The 21,656-nt window shown below is 41.4% G+C and overlaps 3 protein-coding genes across 4 annotated transcripts in view; 2 read left to right on the forward strand and 1 right to left on the reverse strand.

The window, feature by feature from the left end:
• Window positions 1–273: 273 nt before the first annotated feature.
• Window positions 274–3,755, forward strand: LOC112995766 (molybdopterin synthase sulfur carrier subunit-like). The gene is made up of 4 exons (XM_064499737.1): window positions 274–506; window positions 872–993; window positions 3,385–3,532; window positions 3,624–3,755. Exons 1-3 carry the CDS (start codon window positions 495–497, stop codon window positions 3,509–3,511), a joined length of 261 nt encoding a protein of 86 aa, XP_064355807.1. The 5' UTR covers window positions 274–494; the 3' UTR covers window positions 3,512–3,532; window positions 3,624–3,755.
• Window positions 3,650–8,607, forward strand: LOC112995775 (molybdopterin synthase catalytic subunit). 2 transcript variants are annotated; one of them, XM_026120970.2, is made up of 5 exons: window positions 3,650–3,789; window positions 4,640–4,775; window positions 5,562–5,715; window positions 7,120–7,243; window positions 8,498–8,607. In XM_026120970.2, the coding sequence occupies exons 2-5, from the start codon at window positions 4,655–4,657 to the stop codon at window positions 8,564–8,566; spliced, it is 468 nt and encodes a 155-aa protein (XP_025976755.1). In that variant the 5' UTR covers window positions 3,650–3,789; window positions 4,640–4,654; the 3' UTR covers window positions 8,567–8,607. The 2 variants fall into 2 exon arrangements, with proteins under 2 accessions (XP_025976755.1, XP_025976752.1); XM_026120967.2 differs by lacking the exon at window positions 3,650–3,789 and adding an exon at window positions 3,816–4,527.
• A 4,434-nt stretch (window positions 8,608–13,041) lies between these two features.
• Window positions 13,042–21,656, reverse strand: part of LOC135324498 (integrin alpha-2-like) — a 70,735-nt gene continuing 62,120 nt past the window's right edge. The window contains exons 28-30 of the mRNA XM_064501026.1: window positions 20,284–20,373; window positions 16,555–16,671; window positions 13,042–16,007 (exon numbers count right to left, since the gene is read on the reverse strand). Of these exons, the coding sequence (XP_064357096.1) occupies window positions 15,918–16,007; window positions 16,555–16,671; window positions 20,284–20,373 (297 nt within the window). The 3' untranslated portion in view covers window positions 13,042–15,917. The remainder of the gene's footprint in view (window positions 16,008–16,554; window positions 16,672–20,283; window positions 20,374–21,656) is intronic.

The raw sequence follows: 21,656 nt of genomic DNA on the forward strand, positions 1-21,656 counted from the left end.
GCAATGGATGCATACTGTAGGCAACACAGACTGGATGGATCCTATTTGAAAATCTGCCTCTTAGGGTGCTGTCCCCCAAATTTACAGGCCATGTTTCGGGGTGAAGCCGAGACCACGGCCTCCTACCCGATGCTTCCCCCGCTGCCCCCCTCTTCAGGGGCGCCCTAGCACTGTGTCCGCCTTCGGCTCCCGCTCGTGCTAAACACCGCGGAGGAAAGCCCTCTCTGCCACAGCGGGGCCGCGCCGCACCGCCCCCGGCGCGGCCTAACGCCCCAGGCGGGCCCGCTCCGCCCTTCTGCTCGGCCCGGCGCGGCCTAGTGCCCCGGCCCGGACCCGCGCCGCCGCCCCCCGGCCCGGCCCGTCGCGGCCTAGCGCCCTACAGCGGGCCCGCGCCCCTCCCCGGCCCAGGCCACAGGGGCGGGCCATGCCCTGCGCCGCTCGGCCAGGCGCAGGCGCCGCCGCTGCCGGCCCGCCCGCCCGGGGACGGCGGCTCCATGCGCTGCCAGGTAGGTGCCGCTGCCCCGGCGCGGTGGCAGGGCCGCGGGCGGGGGGCCGGCTCCCGGGGTGCGGCGGCGGCGGCGGGGACCCCCAGCCCCGGGCGGGCGGCAGCGCCGGGCGGAGCCGCACGGCGGCAGCGTGCGAGGGCCGGACACAGGCACGGGGTCGCGATTATTTTCGAAAAATCCGTCTTTTTTTTTCCTCCTTTCGTTTCCTCCTGACAGCTAAAGCAGAAGAAACATAAGAAAGCTTCGTGCTTTTGTGTGTGTGTGTCTATGCGTATACGTATTAGGAGAAGTTAACGCACAAGAGCGCCTCCTTCCCCCGTGTCGGCAGGCGCGGAGTCTGCAGGGCATTTGTTTCTCTTGAACAGGTAGTGGTGCTGTATTTTGCTAGGAGTGCCGAGCTGGCGGGGCTGCGCTCCGAGACCGTTTCTGTGCCACGGCAGATAACCTCGCTGCAGCTCTGGGAGGAAATTGTTAAGATTCATCCAAGGTATTTGGGAAGATCACTGCCGGCGTGCAGCAGAGTTTAACAGTTTATGTAAAGGAATACAGAGCTGGAACTTGCGTCAGTATTTTGGTATCATAAAAACAGAGATTTGCCTTGTTCTTGTAACCTGCATGCTTTTTGACAAATTGCAAATTCTATAGCTTTACACTAGAAAAGCCTAGATCCAATAAATGTTCCCAAAAGCTGGGCATAAGTAAGTAAGATATGTGACCTATCATCCAGGAGGACCACTCTGGAAGCAATTCTGCAGGTGACAGTAAAGTACCTAATCTGTGCTTGATACCTGTGGTGAAAGTGAAATGTCTCCAAAAGGGATCCAGCACAGCCAGTGCAATGAAGAAGAAATTTTTCATAAAGAGCAGGTGTTTTTGATCACTTTTCTCTCTGTCTACTCAGCCCTTCGTCTGAGCTTATGGCAGTCTCTGGAAAGCAGGTAAAGAAGGGAACTCAAGCTCTGCCACAGACTTCCATCTGCTCAACTCTTACATAAGAAATAGGCACAGCCACTTTCAACCTCCACTGCCTCGAAAGAAAGAAGTCTTCATTGCATTTCACAGGGAGTCAGGTCCTAAAAGAGTATTAGGTGTGCTGTAAGATTGCTTTCTGTACCAGTACTTTTGGGGCATGTCAACTGAGGAATTTCCATCTCAGGTTAAGGCTGAGGTAATGTACTCAATCCTGTCAGTAGTGAGTTTGATGTACAGAATCACAGAACAGTTGAGGTTGGAAGGGAACTTTGGAGATCATCTGGTCCAACCCCCCCCCCCTCCCCCCCCCACTAAAGCAGAGCACCTAGAGCAGGTTGCCCAGGACCATGTCCATTCAGCTTTTGAATATCTCCAAGGATAGAGACTCCACAACCTCTCTGCACAGCCTGGTTAAAAAAAAAGAAAAAAGAAAAAAAGTTAGAGCAGAGGTTAAGGCCCTCAGGGTTAAGTGTTGAATGTACCTGAGTTTCTTTAACTTTGGATTTAGGCGCCAAAGTACTTACTCCTTTTGGCACCACCCTTCTTCATTGGATGTACTCTCAATGGCTATGGAAAAAAAAAAACTGTTTAGCAATGGTAGCTGTTTCCTAGTGTGGAGTTCTAAACAAATGTTAGGCCAGGGGCCTTTTCTTCACACACAATCAGACCAGGTGTGTTTGGGGAGAAGAGGCAGTAAGGAATGAGTGTATTTTACTTTGCAGCCTACCTTACAGCCTACATTACTACTACGGTTGGTATCAAAAGGCATAGCACCTTTGTTCAGCTTGCTGTGGTTTGCCAGATTCATCCTTTTATGAATGAGGACTTGGAGCAGTACATTTTGCATATGTAGTTGTGCTAAGTTCTTCAGTGACTTACTTTATTTTCTTACAGTCCCTCCATTCAGGCTGTCCTCTGAATCAGTGCTACTGTGTTTCTCTTGGCCTGTGCCATGCCTGCTTTGTCTATCTGGCTGGTAGGAAATAAGATGATTTTTACTCAGGCCCTTCTGGCATGCGTGCTCGTTTCTAGGCAATACAGTTCTCTGCAGTCTGTGCTACACTCTGTGCTCTCAAATAATGTAATTGGATGCTTGCATCTTTTAAAGTAAAGTGTTGGCATTCATTTATGTCTTACTGTTGTTGCCCTCATACTCACAGTATGACTGAACTTAGTTGTGAAAGAGACTCACTCTGTGTCCAGAGCTGTGGCCTGTTACATGAAGATCTCAAAGATGTGAGGACCAAGCAAATATACAGAAGATCTGCTTTACATATGCCATATGCCTCCTTTACATATGCCATATATCTCCTCTCTGATCTGTTTTACCACTCCTTATCAATAACAGATTTCAGATCTGTAAGTACAAAAGACCAAAAGCCTCATGAACTGTGAGGTTGCACGAGAAGAGCAACTCCTAGGCCACTGAATCTCCATGAGATCTTAGGAACAGCATGCCATATAACTTCCTGCTGTGGAAGAAAATGACCGTTCTGTTCTGCCAGACTGAATCAGGGGACATGTTTCATTCTAATCTCAAATCAGATAGTTGGTATCCTCTTGAGTTACTTACTGATTTGTTAGAAGCTTCTGAAGTGGATCTTGTATACCGCAGTTGGTTTTGTTGTTGCTTATAAATGCCTGTGACAAACTCAATTCCTGACTTTTAAAAGTTTTGCCGAGTTGGTTCCTTCTTGCCTGCAACAGTAAAATCCAAGAGTAGGAGGTGCGTGTTTGTTATGTATGATGTTTTAGAAGTATATTGGGAGCAGAGTTGTGTAAGTCTTAGAAGTATTGACCTCAGCTGCCCTAGGCTGTGCACCAGTTTGTTGTTTAAAGAAATGTAATGGTCAACTGCAAATGCTCTATTTAGAAACCTATTTGTGCTCTTGCCAATCCCCCTCAGGCTTGCTGTCATCCGGGATCAAGTGGTTTTTGCTGTTCAGCAGGAGTACGTGCTTCTTGGAGATCAGCTCCTGGTCCTGCACCCAGGAGACGAGGTTGCCATCATCCCACCAATTAGCGGAGGCTGAATCAGTCCAAATTCTTTTTTTGTAGGTATCACTTCTTGCTTATTTTGCTATGGAGGATCATCCTGTGTTGAAATATCTCATGGATTCTGTATAATCTTCCTTTTTTGTTTAGGTCCAGAGATGTGAAGTGCATTTCCCCCTCTCGCCCCCACTCTTTTGAGAGAGTTTAACTTGTGCTTCCTGCTGGAGAGAACCATAGTGTTGACCAGAAACTATAAGCTGCTGCACAAATAAATGATTAACACATATGCAGTAAATAGCAGAAAATTGCCAGAGAGGTCAGGCATTGTTTTGATTTTGGTTTTTAGGTCTTGTTATGCTTTAGTAGTTGTTTCTGGCTGTCTATAGACATCCAGCTTGCCTAAGTAAGATAATAGTGAAAAACCTGCTGCTACTTTTTAAGAGAAAAGATATTAAAGAAAAAGAACTGTCTGCTACTTAAAAAAAAAAAAAAAGATTTTTTGTTTGTTGTTGTCAAAGAGAGGTGTCTTTAGAATATTTTTGTCTGCATGCTTTGAAGTGCCAGTCCATGTATTTGTTACAGTTTGTTCCATTGCTGCTGCTCAGCATGCTTCGTTTGCTTTTCATTCTTAGTTGAATTGATAACTGGTTTCTGCACAGAGAAACTAGAAGTGGCTCCTGCGTCCCTAAAACAGGTTGATAGGATGGGCGTTTGAAAGTCCCGGAAAGCATATTAAACCTTAGGATTAGAATCCAAGAGTTCTCTTTATTAGAAACCTCTGTTGTAAACTGTGTTTGATTTCAGGATAAAATGCAGAAGGGGTTGACAGTCTTACAGATCTGCCAGCAAGATGGTCCATACTAGTTGATTGTACTGTTAAATTGGGTGTTGGATTAGTTCTAGTTCTAGTTTAGTCCTACCGGACCAGACTTTCCTGCCGGAAAGGAACGCACATACATTAAAAAATAAAAGGATATCCCTTGAGATTTACAGTTAGTACTCTCTCAGCAAGTCTTCTGGGAAGTGAATTTGACATGGAGAATGGTCTCTTGTGGTGAGTGAGTAGATGGTGCATGTTTTCTGAATAAATTGGGGTATCAGTACTGGATAAAAGCAACTGGCAAATGCTAGTATCACCAAAAACATCAGAATCTGTTTGGTTTCAGCTCTTCTAGTGAGCTATGGATGAAAGCGAAGACGTGCCAAAAGATTTTATCAAGCTCAAGTCTGAAAAACTCTCTGTAGAGGAAGTGTCAGAGCTGGTCATTTCGCCATACTGTGGGGCAGTGTCTCTGTTCATTGGTGAGTTTAATGTCTTTAAGCTGGATCCCTGGGTGTGTTAATAGTCTAATAAATGCAACCCAAATTGTGGTTCCACACCCCAAACTTGTGCTTCTCAAATAAGTGCATTTCCGGAGGACATTTAGAAAATTCGTTCTGAATTATTTAGAACAAGACTGTGGCAACTCTTGCACAGTTGGGCTGGGGTGGAGTGATGAGGAGCTTCCTTGCTGCTGTTGCTGTCCTGGCTCAGCAGAACAGCAGCTCTGGTACACAGAACTGCTTGGAGTTACTCCCCCTTCTGCTTCCCACCCTCATTCAAGGTGGGAAGTGGGTAGCTGTGGCTGTGCAAACCACATGTGCTCACCTGTATGGAAGCTGCTGCTGTTCAGATCTTGGTTGAAAGTAAACCAATGCTCTGGGGAAGGTCAAAGCCAATGGCTCCATCCTCTTGCTTAATGTACATGGTATAGATCTTCACACCCCTTTGTGCTCAAACCTGAGTGCCACTGTGCTCCCAAATACTGAGCACTTAAATGTTGCATGGGCAGATACAGTAATAGCACCTTATCAGTTACCACAAAAGATATCCGAACCTTGGGCGTTGCTGACTGCAGACTTGCACAATCTGTGGACTAAATTTTGGCTGGAATGTTAAAGATTTCTCTTGTGTGAAGAATCTCTTTACACAGCCAAAATGAGGGGAGGGCAGTGTGTTTGCACAGTGCTGATCTTGACCATGATGGGAGATGTTAAATTTTACTAGGTATATATTGGTGCTTCGAGTTGATAACTTATTGTGTTTAGGTACTACAAGAAATAATTTCGAAGGGAAAAAGGTGATTCACCTAGAGTATGAAGCATATACTTCAATGGCAGAGACTGAAATAAAGAAAATCTGCAGAGATGTTAGACAGAAATGGCCATCAGTCAAACACGTTGCAGTGCACCATAGACTTGGGTATGTATGGTCAGACCCCATCCTTCCAAAAGTTGAATATTAATCCTTGACTGGTGCTTGGCTGTGCTTATGTACCTGCAGGATGTGCAAGAGTCTATATATTCTGTAATGCAACAGAGCTTGCTGCAGGATCAACTTCTCGCTGCATAACTAAGTTTCAGAAATCTAGTCTTTTGCTTTTCGAAAAGTGTATACTGGTAATGTTTGCTGGAATCTGCATTTAGCTTGCATGAACTTTGATACTGGTGTTGTTAGTTTGAAAGTGGGGAGAAGGGCTGGCGATTTTCTTGCAGGGAAGGGCAGGGTTGTTTTTTTTTAAGGCACATCTTTATTTCTTCTCTTTTCTCTTGTACTTTAGAATGTCAATTTCTTTTTGTCAGATGTAAGTCAAATTATGTCAGAGGAAGCCCAAAAGCTTAGAATAGGGGAGTGGGAATGGGAATTGCCAGCCATGCTGGGAGGAAAAACTCCAGTCCCTGAATCTCGGAGATCCATCTTTTGTTGGGTTTAAAACACAGAATGCTAGTCTCTGACATGCTGCTGGGCTTTTCCTGTTCATCAGATTTCTCAGTGAAATTATCAGGGCTTGAGGAGTGTGTCTCAAATGCCTGCTTCTTTTTCTCAGCAGGAGTAACTTAGGAGGTGATCACAAAGGCTAGTATTAGCTCTGGAATGTAGTTTCTTTAGACTTTCTCTGTAGTCAGCAGAGAATGATTTCTCTCAAGGGCAGCTCAAAGCACTGAAACTTAAATTTTCCCTCTGAGATGTTTGCCAGAGGAGTCTTACTATAGAGGGAGACTTGGGAAGCAGCTTTTGGGAATATTGCCCTTGTGAGCAGTGAGACAAAACCCTCTGCTACCTCTCTTAACTCAGTTTGGTACATATAGCACACCAAATGAAAAACTTCATAATTTGAAATCAGAATTTGTCAAAAATTAAATTTTAGTGCAAAATCCTAATAGTCTGAGGTGCTTTCTTTCTTTTTTTTCACATACTTGTTTCCAAACTGAGATGATTTCTCAGGCTTTCAAGTAAGAACTGGTCATTCCTGACTTGTTACTATTAATCAGCCAGCTTCCAGTGAGTATCCTATGCATTGTTGTAAGTTAGCAATTTTCCCCTTTAATTCCATAAACTTTATTGAGAGAAAGAAAAGAAAAAAGGCTCTGCCTGGTGGGTTTATTTATTCTAAAGCATGGAATTCTCCCATCTGGTACTAATTTTGGTTGTGATTTTCTTTCCTTTTGGAAGTGTATAATCTTTTGGACATGGCCTGACACTTGCTCAGTATGAATGAGTCAGGAGAGTGCGTGGCCAGAATACTGACGTGACATGGCCACAACTTTTGGTTGCTCTTGATGGTAAGCATTAGCTAAAAGTGCTGTTGTTTCTTTCTCTCCTTAGCTTGGTTCCAATAACTGAAGCAAGTGTAATTATTGCGGTCTCCTCTCCACACAGAGTGGAATCCCTTGAAGCTGTGAGGTACTGCATCAACACCTTAAAAGCATCCGTCCCAATATGGAAAAAGGTACATTTGAGCCAAGTTTGGTTCTAGGATTGTGCCAGAGTCTTAAACAGCTGGGCTGGAGGCTGCTATTGCTCTTAGGGAAGTTGCTGAAGCATGATGGGCAGCAGTTGCTGTTGAGGGGACACCTCTTTCTAGTACCAGTGGTTGTTTCTCTTACTGCTGTCAGGCCCATTGGTGGCAGGAGGACATGAGGAAGGCCCTCCCTTGCGTGTATGTCCCAGCTCCTCTTAACTCTTTCCTGTGATGGGAGTCATGGAGCCTGAGCACTCCTCCCTTGAGTGGCAAAGTTCAGTTCTGCATAGGCTTCTGAAAAAGCCTGGAGTCAGCTTTGCTATGGATGGTGTTACAGTTTGCAAGTAAAAGTGGCATTTCTGGTCTCTCCTTTTTCCCCTTATCCCTGTGGCCTTGAGTAAACACAGAGCATTAAGCAGCAGTGCACATAAGCACAGTGACAGCACACAGTGAAGGAATGTGCAGAGGTCCCAAAGCTAGTATGGGCACACAGCACTGTGTGGAGAGACCAGCCTGGGACTGGAAATACTGCCTTATTGCATAAGCCCAGTGTTGCGTGCAAGTAATGAGCATTACCTCTGCCTTCTCTAGAGAAACTTGGTGTATGGTAACGGGGATGTTCTCTGAGTTACTGCTCAGTGCAAAACGCTTTCTTAGACATCTCTGCTTTTCTGACACGTATTTCAGGAGAATGGGGTTCTGTGGTCTCAGAAAGAATAATCCGGGGGTTCAGAGCCCTGCTGGATTTGGAGTTGTCTGTTGCTGGGCAGTAACTAAGCTGTCCCAAATGTGTCGTATGTATTGTATTTTGGGCATTGATGTCATTTTTTTTTTTTAACATCAACATTTTATGTACACTTGAATATTCTTATTCCTACAAATGATGGTGGAGTAGCATGGCATCATGTAAAATGTTAGTTTCAAACATGAATGCTGTATGCTCCGTGGCTTTTGCATCCTTTCTTCTAGATCTTTCCTGAAGTGCCTTCTACATAGGTGGGCCCTCCTGAAGTTATTGGGGTTCAGGTTGCGTTCAGGCTGAGGTTCAGTGGCTACCCACATGGAAGGCCGTATGTTCTGAGGATGCTGCCCTTTCTGCTTGCTGTTTGCCAGCTAATTGCTGTGTATTCCTGATGTGATCAGTAAATAATAGTCGGGTGGCTGTTGAGTTGTTTGCTTGGCTTGCGGCTATGTATGTAGCAGACTCTCACAATATTTCCCATTCTTTGTTTATATTTGCAGGAGATTTATGAGGACGAATATTCTTGGAAAGAAAACAAGGAATGCTTTTGGGCAAATTCAGAAAAATAACTGTACTCTTTTAAAAATAAAGTCTTACTGTTCCTAATGAGCATGCTGATTTAGCTTTGAGTTGTTTTCATGGAGAATCTATATGTTTTTAGGCAGTTGTAATAGATATTTCAATCTGAACAATTTACTTAGGACTGAATTAAATGAATGACTAATAATTAGGGTTTTTAAGTGGTCTTGATTTTCCTTTGAAATCATCTCTTTATACTTTTTCATCTGGAGTCATTTTTTTAAACAATCTTCCCTAAAATTCTTGGTTGCAAGAGTTTGGTTCATCTGTGTTATATATTGCTTCAGTGCCTTTATGTTGGTAATGTGTGTTCATTGTCTGCATGGGAGGTCATAACAGGACAATTTCCTTTTTTTCTTTTTTCTTTTTTTTTTTTTTACCTAAAAAAATCCTGAGTTTAATTTTATATGAATGCAGAGTCAGTTTGCAAGCTTTACACTATTTTGACATTGTTGTAACATGAAAGCTACTTGAAGTAGATTAAACATTTTAATACAGACAGAGGAAAAAATATAAACTATACCCCAGAGTTATTAATTTTTTAGTAGTGGTTACTTTCTGGTAGCTGTGTCTCACAGAAATATTTTTACCATGCAGCTGATATTACAAGTCCATAACATTAAAAAAATATGGACAAAACTTGATTCAAAGTTAGATCTGATACTCTACCAGCAACAGACTTGCATTAGCATTAACACGCAAACCCTTAACTACATCTTAGTGATGTGTAGACATGATTAATTTTGAAGGAGTTTTTGTAACTGTGTAATTTTATGGTGCCGCAGAAAAAAAGCCAACTTCTTTTACAAAGAGGTAACTCTAAGAATAATTGGCTTTGGTAGTTTGACTTTAGATGGGTCAGGATTCAAAGTCATCAAAATGTATTGGATGTTCAAAGGACAGTGAAATCTAGTGTACTACTTACAATTTATATTTATATTCACATTTAAATTTCTAGTACAGTTTTGTTACTGTTATGAAATCTACCTAAAGAGGAAAAAGACTGACACAGTATGCATGGGCTTCCACTGAAAACAATCAGCTGCTCACCAAAGTAAGATCATTTCTTCATATTATTATTCTGTGCCATGATAGTGTATGGATGCTCACAGTCTCGTTGTGTGTGGCATTTTTACTAATGCTGAGAGGCAGTTTCTATCTTTTTATTATTATCAATGTAGACAAGATAGGCATAAAGGATGGCAAATGAAAGAGGTAAGGAGAAATAAAATGATTTGCTCAAGCTCATATATTGTTGCATCGCACAACACTTGGGCCTCAGCTGTATAATCCATTTCATTGTGTCTGCAGTGAAAATCTATGAACAGCTGTTTGCTGCACAAAATAAAACCTGAAAAATAGGCAATGGTATCTGCCCTCCTCAGTGATATCTCAGTTTTAATACTAAGCGATACTTGTTTTATCTGGATTAATGAAACCCTAGTGAAATATAGAACTTCAGGCATGGTTAAACTGTGCTTGTTATGTTGTGTACTTTCCCTCAGTGGAAGTGAGAGAGCTCCTCTGCAGGACAGCAGCTGCTCCTTGCGTGCATGCACATACCCAGCCTCCAAACCATGTGGGCCTTATTATCTAGGCAGAGCTGAGCAAGTTGAAGGTTGAATTCTCCTTTGCTTTGGGTGTTGGAGAGAAGCCCTCTGCTATTTGAATGTCATTTTTTCTGGGAATTGTACAGAACCCTGACTACAAATCACTTCCTCAGACCAGTAATTCTTCTTTTTGCTAATGTAACCAATACAGACTGTTCCCTGTTTTTTGGCATTCATTTTTCCACATGAACTTGTTTACTGTTACCATGCAACTAATCAGTGTGTTAATTTCAAACAAATATATGGCTAATTTGCCTTGTGGTGGATGGTTTATGAATGAAGTAAAACCTGTACAGTGCTTGTAAACTAGTGCTGTGCTTTAATACAGAAAAACAGTGGTGTTTAGAACAGCTAAATCATGCCTGGGACTCCAGATTCAGGGGCAATTCCTGTGTTTCACTAATGCTTCTCTAGTGCTGCAGTCTTGCCGATGTATCCAGGGTGACCTTAAATGCACCTTCCCCAGCAGCAATGCAGCTGGGAAGGAGGGTGCAGAAAGGAAGAGGGAGAATAATAGTGTACTTCCCCACAGTGCCCAGGAACAATGAATGGAAGAGATGTTGTACTGAGTCACAACTGAGTGTTACAATGTGTGTACGCTGCCATGGTCAAAACAATGAAATGTCATTTTGTGTCCCTAGCTGTGCATGAGGCAAGTACTGCTTTGTTCTGGAACAATGATGTATCAGGATTGTGTAACTTTGGGTTCTTCAGCTGGCATCTAAAAGAGGAATAGAAAAGCCCCCCTAGGAGGGATGATGAGCATAATCAGAGGTAAAACGTATCTCACTGAAATTTAAGTAAGTACATACTCTGAGCTAGTTGTCGAGGCTCCTTCCATAGGGCTCCCTGCTCAGCTGGGCCGATACTATCTTAAGAAGGCAAGTTACTCTGTCCTATGATAGCTGCCTAAGGCTACGTCTGGAGTGACCCAGAAGTGCTTCCAAATTTCCAGGCTGGGGGATGAACCCCAGCTGCTTCTGACTATGTGTCAGGGAAGGATGTGGTTGCACATGTCCTGGTTTTCACACACACAAAACCAGGCTGCTGGTCAAAAAATATCTTGTGTTCTGACAAGGTCTGTAAGCTGCATGATGGGCAGCTGAAGGTCAGTATAAAATGCAGCCCTAGGGTTCTGGGTTATGTCTAACTGTTTCTCTCTTTTGGCTATAGAGGAGCGTAATCCCACCTATATATGGCTTTTCTAGCCGTGTGACAGCATGTTGCAGAGCCAGCAGCTCCAGGTGGAGACAGGATCGCTGGGAAGCCACTGTAGACCAGAACGTAGCTGTGTGACTTGTGTAGAGATATGCAAGCCAAAGTGTACGGCAGGGAGGGAAGTAGATGTCTGCAAAGCTAGAATTTGTCCTTCTGAGAAAATGACTTGGTCTTGGCTGGCAATAACTGAATATAGACTGTCCCTTTGCCTGGCAGAGTGTCCACATATTAACATTGCGTAAGTTTGAGTTTCCTGCCTCATAATATTTCATTTTGTTTTGTTCTCGAGAGGGGTTCAGACTGATACATGCTATGAAAGCATTAACTGATGGAAGATTGTCCTAAAATAAAACTGGGGGGCTGTGTTATAAGGAGCCTACCCAGGAGATGGCAGCAGAGAGACAGCTGTGCTGGGCAGGGAGCTCCTGGGGCGGCCAGAGCGCTGCACAGGTCTCCAGCTCACAGCCAGTCCAGCCCGTTTGCCCGGATTTGGGGTATGCTGGGAGATGCAGGTGCTCACTTCTACTGTAGCTCATGAAACTGCCACTGTTGCACTCAGTAATGAAGCCGTTAAATTACTCAATTCTAAATAAGTCTACTTTTGGCTTTTCTTTCAGCCCATTTTTCCTATAGCTGTTCAGGGAATTTGTAGCTTCACAGAAATATGTCTAATGTACTCATCTGTTCTGTCAAAAACATAAGGAAGAGGAAATAGTAAAACTAATTATAAACAAAGTGTAATGAAAACAGATGCTAAACCCTCAAAGAAAACCCCAACCCTCTAAAAACTCAATTTTAAGTTCTTCCAGTAAGTGTTGTCCTGTGGAGTTACTTGAAGAAACAGAACAAGCTTTTGTTACTCTTATACCCAAAACTGGGGTGTAATGCAGGCAAGTTACTATATATGGAAACTGTTTCTCAATTCTGCAAAACGTTTAAACTTGCTGAAAGATAGAATTTTGTGCCTTAAGAGTAGGGTCATCTGATTCTGTATTATGGAAGTGTTAAAAGTTTGTGGTTGGAAAGTTTATCTACCACTAATAATGTATGGAGGACTTAAGAGGGGAAAAAAGTAATGTCCACAAAAGCAGCTAGTTTTTAGGTGGCGGTTACTGTCATGACTGTCCATTGTCTTCCCATTCACAGCCAAATTTCTCCCTCCTTTCCTTTCCCACCAGTCTCCCTTGGCAATGCTGCATTCTGCTTTTTCATCATGTGGTGGGGAATAGCCAGAGTTGCTACTACTGAGCAATTCTGTACATAACAAATTATATGAGTGCAGGGCATGGGGCTGGCAGAATAGATGCAAGTGAAGTGAGATAACCACATGTGTATATAAAGGCCTGGGCCTGGTGTGGTTTTTATCAATCTCTGTGCACTCAGAGCTATCCAAATCTAGGTGTTTTGCACTAACATGAACTGACTTATACTGCAATATAGCATATTACTGGAGTTATACACATGACAATAACCTACAAGAGTTTAAATGCAGATTCTTTGTAAACCGAGCAGAGTCATCCCCTTAGGGTTTTCACTGTGTGCTACTGGAACAAAGGCATATTTGGCCCCATTTTATGTAGTGCTTTTTCAGTAGCATTTCTTCCCTTTAAAGTGCTGTTTAAAAATAAATGACTATGTTCAGCAGTATTCTTGTTTTTATTGTAGTAACAGTGTTAGGCCTTCAGGTAGGCACTAGAGAGAGTCCCTGCTCCCATGGAGCTTACACACTAGCTTTCAGAACTCAGTTTGATTATAAACTAGCCTGTACATCCCAAATCTACATAGTCTCATATGAAACTAACTCTGAGTTAGGACTTGATTCTAGTACTTCAATAAGTGTGCACCTAGATTCAAGACCAGAATCAGATCTATTTATAACTTGAGCTTGCTGAACTTACTCCTGATTTCTCTTGCTGCAAGCACAAACAAAAGCACATGCTGAAGCCTGACATTTCAGAATATTATTTCATCTGTAACATGCTGTTTTAAAAAAAAACCTAAAAACCCCCTTTGAGCATAATACAAAATATACATCATATTTCCAGCATTATTTGCAGCTGTGCCAACTCAAAAGTGCAATAAACTCGCCCATTACAAAAACTGAATTAGCCATTTAAGTATTAATCATAAAACACGAATAAAACTACTAACCTTAAGTGGTTAGGTGATGCATACAAAACCTTACCCAGTGCTGTGCCTTCCCTTTATTTTGGGAATAGTATTGTTTCCAGGCAAGGGGGAAAGTCTTACTGTATGGGACAAAATAAAACCCAGTAAAGACAAGTGAATTGAATAACTGCTGTCTACTTGAATTGCTAAATTCTCCAAAAAGTTGGGTGTGGAATACGGACCTGTACCTTCTACTTAAGGCAGAAGATGGAAGTCTGGCTGAATGCCTAAATTTCCTTGCAAGCAGCACCAGAAATGAAAGATGCTACCATCTGCTCCACTGTGAAATTCCCTCTCTGGCCTGGAATGCATGACCCCAGTTACATAGGAACTTCCCACACATACGGGTGTAGAGTTTTGTTTTTTTCTTCCTCAAGTTTATGCAAGAATTGAGGCAGACAGTTTTTTTATCTTTGCTTTTAGAGTATTTGCCTTCTGGGTTCATAACTACAAATCAGGAGCTTATTCTTGAAATTTACACAATTGCTACATTTCTTTATTTTTTAAATAATTGTTTTGGTCACAGACTTAGCTGGTGGCAACAATCCTGTTTGTTAGACAATCAAGATCAGAATCCAGATCGTTTTTCAGAATGTTAAAAAAAAAACCCCAAACTAAAACGTAACATTTCATAGATATAAATCCAAAACGCACATAAGATTACACTGAACACAATCCAGGTGCCATTGTAAATGAAGCTATCATTTGCCAAAAACGTGGTTGACTCCTGACTGATTACTCTTTACTGATTAAAAAGACCAAATAAATCTTTTAAGCATGCTCAAGTCTCATTTTTGAAGAGCCCTTCAGAAAACAGTTTTAAAGGTGCCTAAGCATAATGAAGAACTAGCTTTGGAGAAGACAAGGCTTGAGGTTGGAAGTCAGTTAGGCACATTTAAATGTTTTACTCTTCAAGTGAATCACCTCTGCCTCAGAAACAATCTTAACTGTAAATCAGCATACATAAAGACAACACACACATCATCTTCTCCAACAGTAGATTATTACTGCCAGCCAGGAGAGTGAAAGGCAGACAAAAGGCCAATTATCTTGACTGTTACCTGTCTTAACAGCAGGGGCCTCCGTGAGAGTGAGCTTGCATTACAACAAAGGCAGTATAATAGCACGTGATGAATCTGAGGTGTTACTAACCAACACAAAGTCACCCAAGTGTTGTGCAGTTAACAGAGCTCCATCCAGAGCAATACAGTACTTTACTGTAGAAAATGTAAGTTAACTTCTTCAAGACATGGAACCACTTACAAGAGGTAAGTAGGTCATACTGAGCTTTGTTCTCTTGGAGGGCACTGAGATGCTAAAGGAGAAAGTGCAGTACATAATTCAGAGAGCTTAGATCTTCACACTCCTGTGGCCTAACAGCAGCTTACTTCTTCAGTCATCCCTTCTAGTTCCCGTCATGCGCTTACGCTTGCAAAAATCTTCCAGTACAGAATTAAAGGCAAAATGATGTCAGAGGTACTGCTAGTTTAAAGCCCAGTGTAACAGTACTGATAGTGCTTCTCAAGATGAAATTTGAAAACCAGTCATAACAGTGCAGAGAACGTGTTGTAAGTGGTTGTGAAATTCATATTTTCTTTTCAGAAAAACACAATGCAGAGGACAGTTATGTGTATCATTTGGCAATATTTTCCAAAAACAATATACTTCAGTAATTTGTGACCTTAGTGCAAGGAATACGGTGATCTTTTGGAGCAATATGCCCGTCCGGTTGTCCTATAACACACGGATAGACATCTTCATACGCAGTTCCCATTTTATAGTTTATAGATTAGTTAAGACAAACGTTTGCTGGTGTGAATCATTTCTCTAAAACAATAAGGATGGAGCTAGTCAATGATGTATTGAATTTTCTTCTCCCAGGCTGGAAACAGTATTCACCACACATTCATCATCAAGTTAATAGAAAATGTCCTTTACACATATGGTACTTGTCAGCTGAATTATGAACTGATGCTGTCCCACAATAATCTGAAATAAATTTCTCTGTTTCACTCTGCAGTGGATCAGGAGAAGGGTTGCTGGCACAATATGTTACTGTAAACTCCGGACCTGCCAGTTCTAAGGGCTAAGTTTGTTTGAAAGGCAAAAATATACAAGAAAAGGGACTATAAGTCATTTTTTGGGGGAAAAAAAAAACTGTCCTGCAGTTACTCTTATAATAGAGTAGAATTTGTAAAATATTTTCATCTATAAAAAAAGACACTTTCATTAAAAATGTTTAAATCTTATTAAACTTTAAGGCACTCCAACTGAAGAACTGATTGGATCACAACTACTGTTGGTGGCTCAGATGTCCTCTCTTTATCCTCATTACTCTGTATCTTCAGTCCTTGTCCTTTGTGAGTTCTGTAACTTCATCGATATCTTCTATATCCTGTGTCATTTTTTCATACTGTCTCTTGAAGAAGCCAAGCTGTAAGAAGTTTTAAAATAACATGTTATATTAAAACCAGCTATGCATTAGTATAATTGCTAAAATAGGATATATACAAGAGCCATTTATTTAGTCATTTACAACTACATTTCTCAGTTGAGAGAAATTGAGTTGATCCTTTCTCTCCTTGGTCTCCCCCACTGATTCCTACTCCCCAGCCTTGCCCACCAGGAATATCGTGGGAGTGTTCAGAGTCCAGCTGGTGAGTTGTGGAGGGACACAGGCAAATGTCAAAAGACAAAAATGCCACTGCCCTTGTTTTTAGCCATTGGCAAGTCATTTAACACCTTCATGTGGCCAATATCTATGGCCACTCATTTCAGTAGTTTTTCTCTCAGAATTTTTAAAAGTACATCTAAATGCTATCTCCAGACTGTAGTACCAATACAGTATTATTCTTACCACCAAACTGCATGTGCAGTTTTGTTCAGCACTAGAGAAAGATTCCAAAGAAAATAGCCCAAGTGCATTTATGAAGAAACATTATTTTCTGCTTTTCTTTGCAAGAATATAAACACCTACTTACTTTCCATAAAACAGCAACCAGTGCTAACAGCAAAAAGAGTCCAGCCAATATACTGCCAATCACAACACCAACTGGTATCTCAGCTTTCTCATCAGGCTTCATTATTGTAACTGAGATCTGAAAGCAGATAGATTTGTGTGTTACGGGTTAATGTTAACAGCGTTTAAAGTAGGATTTTGTAAACCAAATCTTTTACTTATCAAGAATAGCTGGGCTGTACACATTCCAGAAAAAAAGACTGTAACACACCAGACAGTTGCAGCCCTTACGCTAGTGTCCACAGGTACCCTTTTGCACCTCTGTAGCACCCAGGAATGCCTTTTAAGGATTAGGGTCCCTCATCACTATTGGCCGTACACAGGTAGAGAAGCAGTAGCTTCCCTTCAGTTTTCTCTCTCTTCAGTAAAAGGAATTCTTTCAGCGTTGTCCCCATACTGCACAGACACGCCGTCACTAGATAAACTGGACATGACTAACCACAGACTACAGTCTGGGAACAGGATCACGCAGATCCACCATCTGCTCAAAACAGGCTTCCACTATGTCAGCTAGAGAAGAATATTTCAACTGCCTGCAGTTAGAGTCCATTATCTGTGGTGGCCAGCTGTGATGAGGCAAACTAATGACAGGGTGCACACACTATTGTACGCTCACGGGGGCTGCTGACATTTTTGCCCTTCTGCCAGGCAGGTCCTCTGTCTCTTTTACCTGCTCTTCTGACCTTCTTGCAAAGGCACTAGCAACTTGTTAGATCCTCCTTGCCCTTCATGTTAATGTGTGTTCTCCTGAGGTAACTGCATGAAGTTGCAGCAAGACATATGGGTCAAACAGGAGTTTTTCTAAAACACCCATGCTTCCTGCTGGTCAGACGAACTACAGTCAATACCAGAGGGCTCCCAGAACAGTATATACTGCCTGGAAATTAGTTTTCAGATGTTGCCCTATCTAGTTGCATTGGGCATGACCAGCTGTATAGTTACATGCAGCATAGCTGCTCAATGAGATACTGGCCTAATATTTATGAACTGACAAATCTTTGGATTTAATCGTGGAATAACATTCATTTAGCATGAAGATTTTTTTCCTTCCTGAAACATGATAAAAGAAGTCATGCTGGTTTACTTTCTCAGGGTTGCTTGCTCAGTGCATTTGTCTGGTGTAATTTAATCTCAAGGTTTCTGGGAAACTTGTGCTGAACTGACATCTCAGTGTTTCTGCTGGAAGGCTCTAATGTTGTGCTAGGTGTGGCCATGTGTATTCATTTCACAGAAGCAGGCTTTGTGTATTTTCTAATAAAGTGGCCATAATGATGATTATAGCAGGTTAACATACTGTCCTCCAGCTGGAAGTCCTTTCCAACTTGGAAAAAAATCTGAAAGCTCTTACGCAAAAATATCTAAGCAACTTCTGCGCATAGCATCACAAGATAATATCAATTCATTTGGCTGCACTGCAACCTAGCTCATCCAAATTAGAAGAGCCAATTTCATGTGTGTGTGCAGCTTGTCCAGTAATATTTTCTCTATTAGATTAACAGTGAAGTGGCACTATTTGAGAGGTAAATCTATGCCTAACATAATTATAACCAAATGTCGTCCTTAAAGTCAAACAGTGATCAGTAAGACACCATGGCTACAATTTACCTCAGCTAATGCTGTATCTATATAATCTATGTATTCTCTATCTATATATGCAATCTATACATGCTGTAAATACAGACCCCTGGCTTCCAATAGAGAGGAATTTTAGAGCATAATTAACCTTACCAATTTTTAGCATCATCTTTAAGATAAGATGTATTGCTTCCTATTGCTACCTATTCTTTCTACTGATTAGGGCTTATAGGAGGGCTAACTCAGATATGAATGACTAATGTAGGTATCAGGTTGGATGAATCCTACCACCCCAGCTGATCATCTGAAATAATGTAAGTAGGCAGACAAACCCAGAATTGCTACTGCACTGTCCTCTGCCCAAGAAAGTGAGAAGAGGCAAAGAGTGGGCATGATTTCTGCCCTGCCAAGAGGTAAATGCAGTGCTGGGTACTGACTCCATTGCCAAAGTGCCAAAGGAAACCATCTGCCCTAAGTAGAGGGTAACGATGCAGTGCCCTTCACCAGGTGGTAAATTTGCTGTGACACACTGAATTTTTACAGGGCAAAAGGTATCGAAAGAATCAGTGCGTAGACTACCAAAATACATCTTGTTGTTTAGGAGCTCTGCAGACCCCTTTCTGGGTCTCTTCAACTGCTGCCTCAGAGCTGTAAAAGTCCCAGCTGCAGATGTTTCAATGGCTGATTGAAGAATTACTTTTTACTTGTTAACTGTCAATTTAATCAGTCATTTGAAAGGTTTAATTCTGGTTCTCCTGAAATCACTAACAGAACTGCTAGTACTGCAAAATTTGGCACTACTGTGGTACAGCTGTAGAACGATGTCCAGTAATAGATGGTTTATGAGCTACCTAAAAGGCCTGTAGAATTACTTGGAATATCTGAGTGGTATATAAAGCAGTTTCATCTCCTAGTAGAAATAAAGTCATGTCATAAAGCGCAGGGCCCTCAGCACACTTCCAAATACTGTCATGTTATTCTTCTGCAAAATCCTGGCATTGTTTTCTGAACTTCAGATATATTCCCTTTACTTCTTCAGGAAGTGGAGGTTTCCCTGAATACAAATGGGCTATTTAGAGATTCTTTACAAAAATGGAATGATCCATGGGAAAATAATGATAAAAATAGCACTGAATTATGGCCTTATTTCTACTTTGAGATAGGTCAATCAGTAATTTTCCTAGTACACATTTAACTGAATTTTCCATTGCCTATGACAGGGCTATGCTACACACCCTCACAGACACTTGACTCCCTTACTAAGTTGCAGTCTGGTCTTCAAAGGTCTTGATTATATTTCTACAATCTTAACCCAGTATTGCAAATGGAAAAGTGTTACTCTGTAGATATGTCAGGAGAACAAAAATCTTTTTATTATTATCACAGTAGCACTGCAGTAGAAAGTATTTTTCAGGTGCTGTTTATGTTTGTATTTTAATGGATGGAATCCCTGGGAGAAGGATTCCAAACTAACAAAGTGGTTTTCTAGTGACTTTTCCTGAGATTACCTGTCCCATATTGTCCATTGTCCATATCGTCCATATTGCTGCCATTCCATATTCAAAAATACTCCACAACATTTTACAATTGAGATTAAGTACATTTGCTGGAGAGCTATGCCAAATATTTGTTTACAACTGTCAAACCAAATACACTTCCACAAGTAAGACTATAAATCAGATTTGCTAAAATATTTCCCAGAGCTCATTTATCTAGGGCAATTAATTCTCTTACAGAAAGAAGTCCAAATTTTGATTTTTTTTAAGAACAGGAAGCTAAGTGAATTTCATAAGATTTTAATTAGGTTTTGTTATTAGGTTTTGTTCATAGTTTTACAATCTATTTGAGACTGCAGATTTAATTTCATTGTTGTATATTGTTGTATTTCATTGTTGTATATATGTATGATCATTGTTGTATATACAGGACTTAGATAAAAACATTTTAGTATCTTGAAGGAGGATGTATACAGCCAAAGGATACTTTAGTTCAACATATTCAAATATTATCAGTGTGTAATTTGCTATATACTTCTCAGTGACACTGAATATTAAACATTATCATTTTAATACACTAAAAGATAGAGAAGTTAAATATCTATTTATCCATCACTTACAGTTAGGGTATTCTCTCCAATTACAAATAATGTAGGATTATGCGTATTGATTTCTGCCTCTGCTGAGAGTTGTAATGTCTGGAAAGTTGACTGAAAAAGAAGTTAAAAAGAAAAAAAAAAATACTGTGAAGCTCTATTAAGGGGCAAATCAATCAGAATATAGATATCCTAAAAAAATTCTCCTGTATTGAAATGAAGCCTTCAGAACTAGAAAAAAAGTCACAGCATTGAGAAGATTAAAATGATCTTTTTTTAATTGTTCCAAGCTAATGTTTCTATAAAAGCAACAATGTATTAGTAATCCAGATTAAGTTTCGCTATTTTTATTTATTAGCAATGAAACTTAGGAACTGGCTGTGCTTCTTTATCAGAAAGTTCAAGCAAAACAGAAGAATTTGATTATATATACATTTTTATAGTTACTTCAGAGCTTTCAATGCTGTTAACTGTAAAGAGATGGGAAAAGAAAAAAAAGAAAAAAAGCCCAGTGAGAAAGGGAAAAACAGCCCAGCAGCAAAAGACAGATGGAGACAGAGCTCTGGCCTTTCAAAGAAATGGAATCTGGATGTTCTTTCCCTTCTTTCCCCCCTCACTTCTATCCAATGATTCTCTGCTTTTCCCAATTTAGTTTTTCCTATCGCTATCTGTTTCTCTCCACTGTTCAAATTCTGACCTCACTCCCTCAACTTAAAGAAGAAGAAGAAAAAAATCTTAGCCAATTCCCATTTAGAAAGGGACCCTGTGCCAGATACCACTTCCTTCTGCGACTCTGTCCAAGGCAGAGGAGCACAGCTGTGCTCACGCTGCCAGTTTAGCACTGCCGCTCTGTGTGACACTCCCACGCGCTGCAGCCACAGATACCCATTTCCTAGAATACCACAGGAAACATCTTGAAGCTCATGGGGGAACGTGAGCAGCGCTGCCAGCGTCACAAACAGTACCAGAGAAGCTGTCCCAGATGCAATGAATGCTCTGTCCTTTCGCCTCCTGAATCATCTCTCTGCAGTGGGTTCTAACAAATCTACAAACGCTGGCAGGGACAGATACAGTTCACTTGACAGAGGGAACACGAGCTACCTTGAATCCACAGCAGCCGACGTGCTGGACTGACCACCCATGCAATGCACGGTTGTATGCCTACGCTGTGGCCATCTGTCCAAATATTCTGTCCTGGGCTGCTAGATATTTAGAGACTCGCCTGATCACTATTCAAAGTACTTTGTTAATTCCTAAACACATCTTTCTTTGCTTTGTTTCGCAAGTACCAGCAAGCCTGCTGTCCTCTTCTTGGACAATGATTGACTGTCATTAAGTAAAAAAGCTAATTACATGCATTGTTGGGTGCCTGCAAGATTATTTGCACTAAACATTGA

This window comes from Dromaius novaehollandiae, chromosome W (assembly GCF_036370855.1).
Source record: "Dromaius novaehollandiae isolate bDroNov1 chromosome W, bDroNov1.hap1, whole genome shotgun sequence".
Taxonomy (NCBI): domain Eukaryota; kingdom Metazoa; phylum Chordata; class Aves; order Casuariiformes; family Dromaiidae; genus Dromaius; species Dromaius novaehollandiae.

Bases quoted from the DNA above. Each gene is read 5' to 3' on its own strand.
- LOC112995775 (XM_026120970.2), top strand. From the start codon at position 4,655: ATGGATGAAAGCGAAGACGTGCCAAAAGATTTTATCAAGCTCAAGTCT. The intron at 4,776-5,561 runs GTGAGTTTAATG...TATTGTGTTTAG, and splicing joins GGCAGTGTCTCTGTTCATTG to GTACTACAAGAAATAATTTC. The intron at 7,244-8,497 runs GTACATTTGAGC...TTATATTTGCAG, and splicing joins CCGTCCCAATATGGAAAAAG to GAGATTTATGAGGACGAATA.
- LOC112995766 (XM_064499737.1), top strand. The intron at 994-3,384 runs GTATTTGGGAAG...AATCCCCCTCAG, and splicing joins ATTGTTAAGATTCATCCAAG to GCTTGCTGTCATCCGGGATC.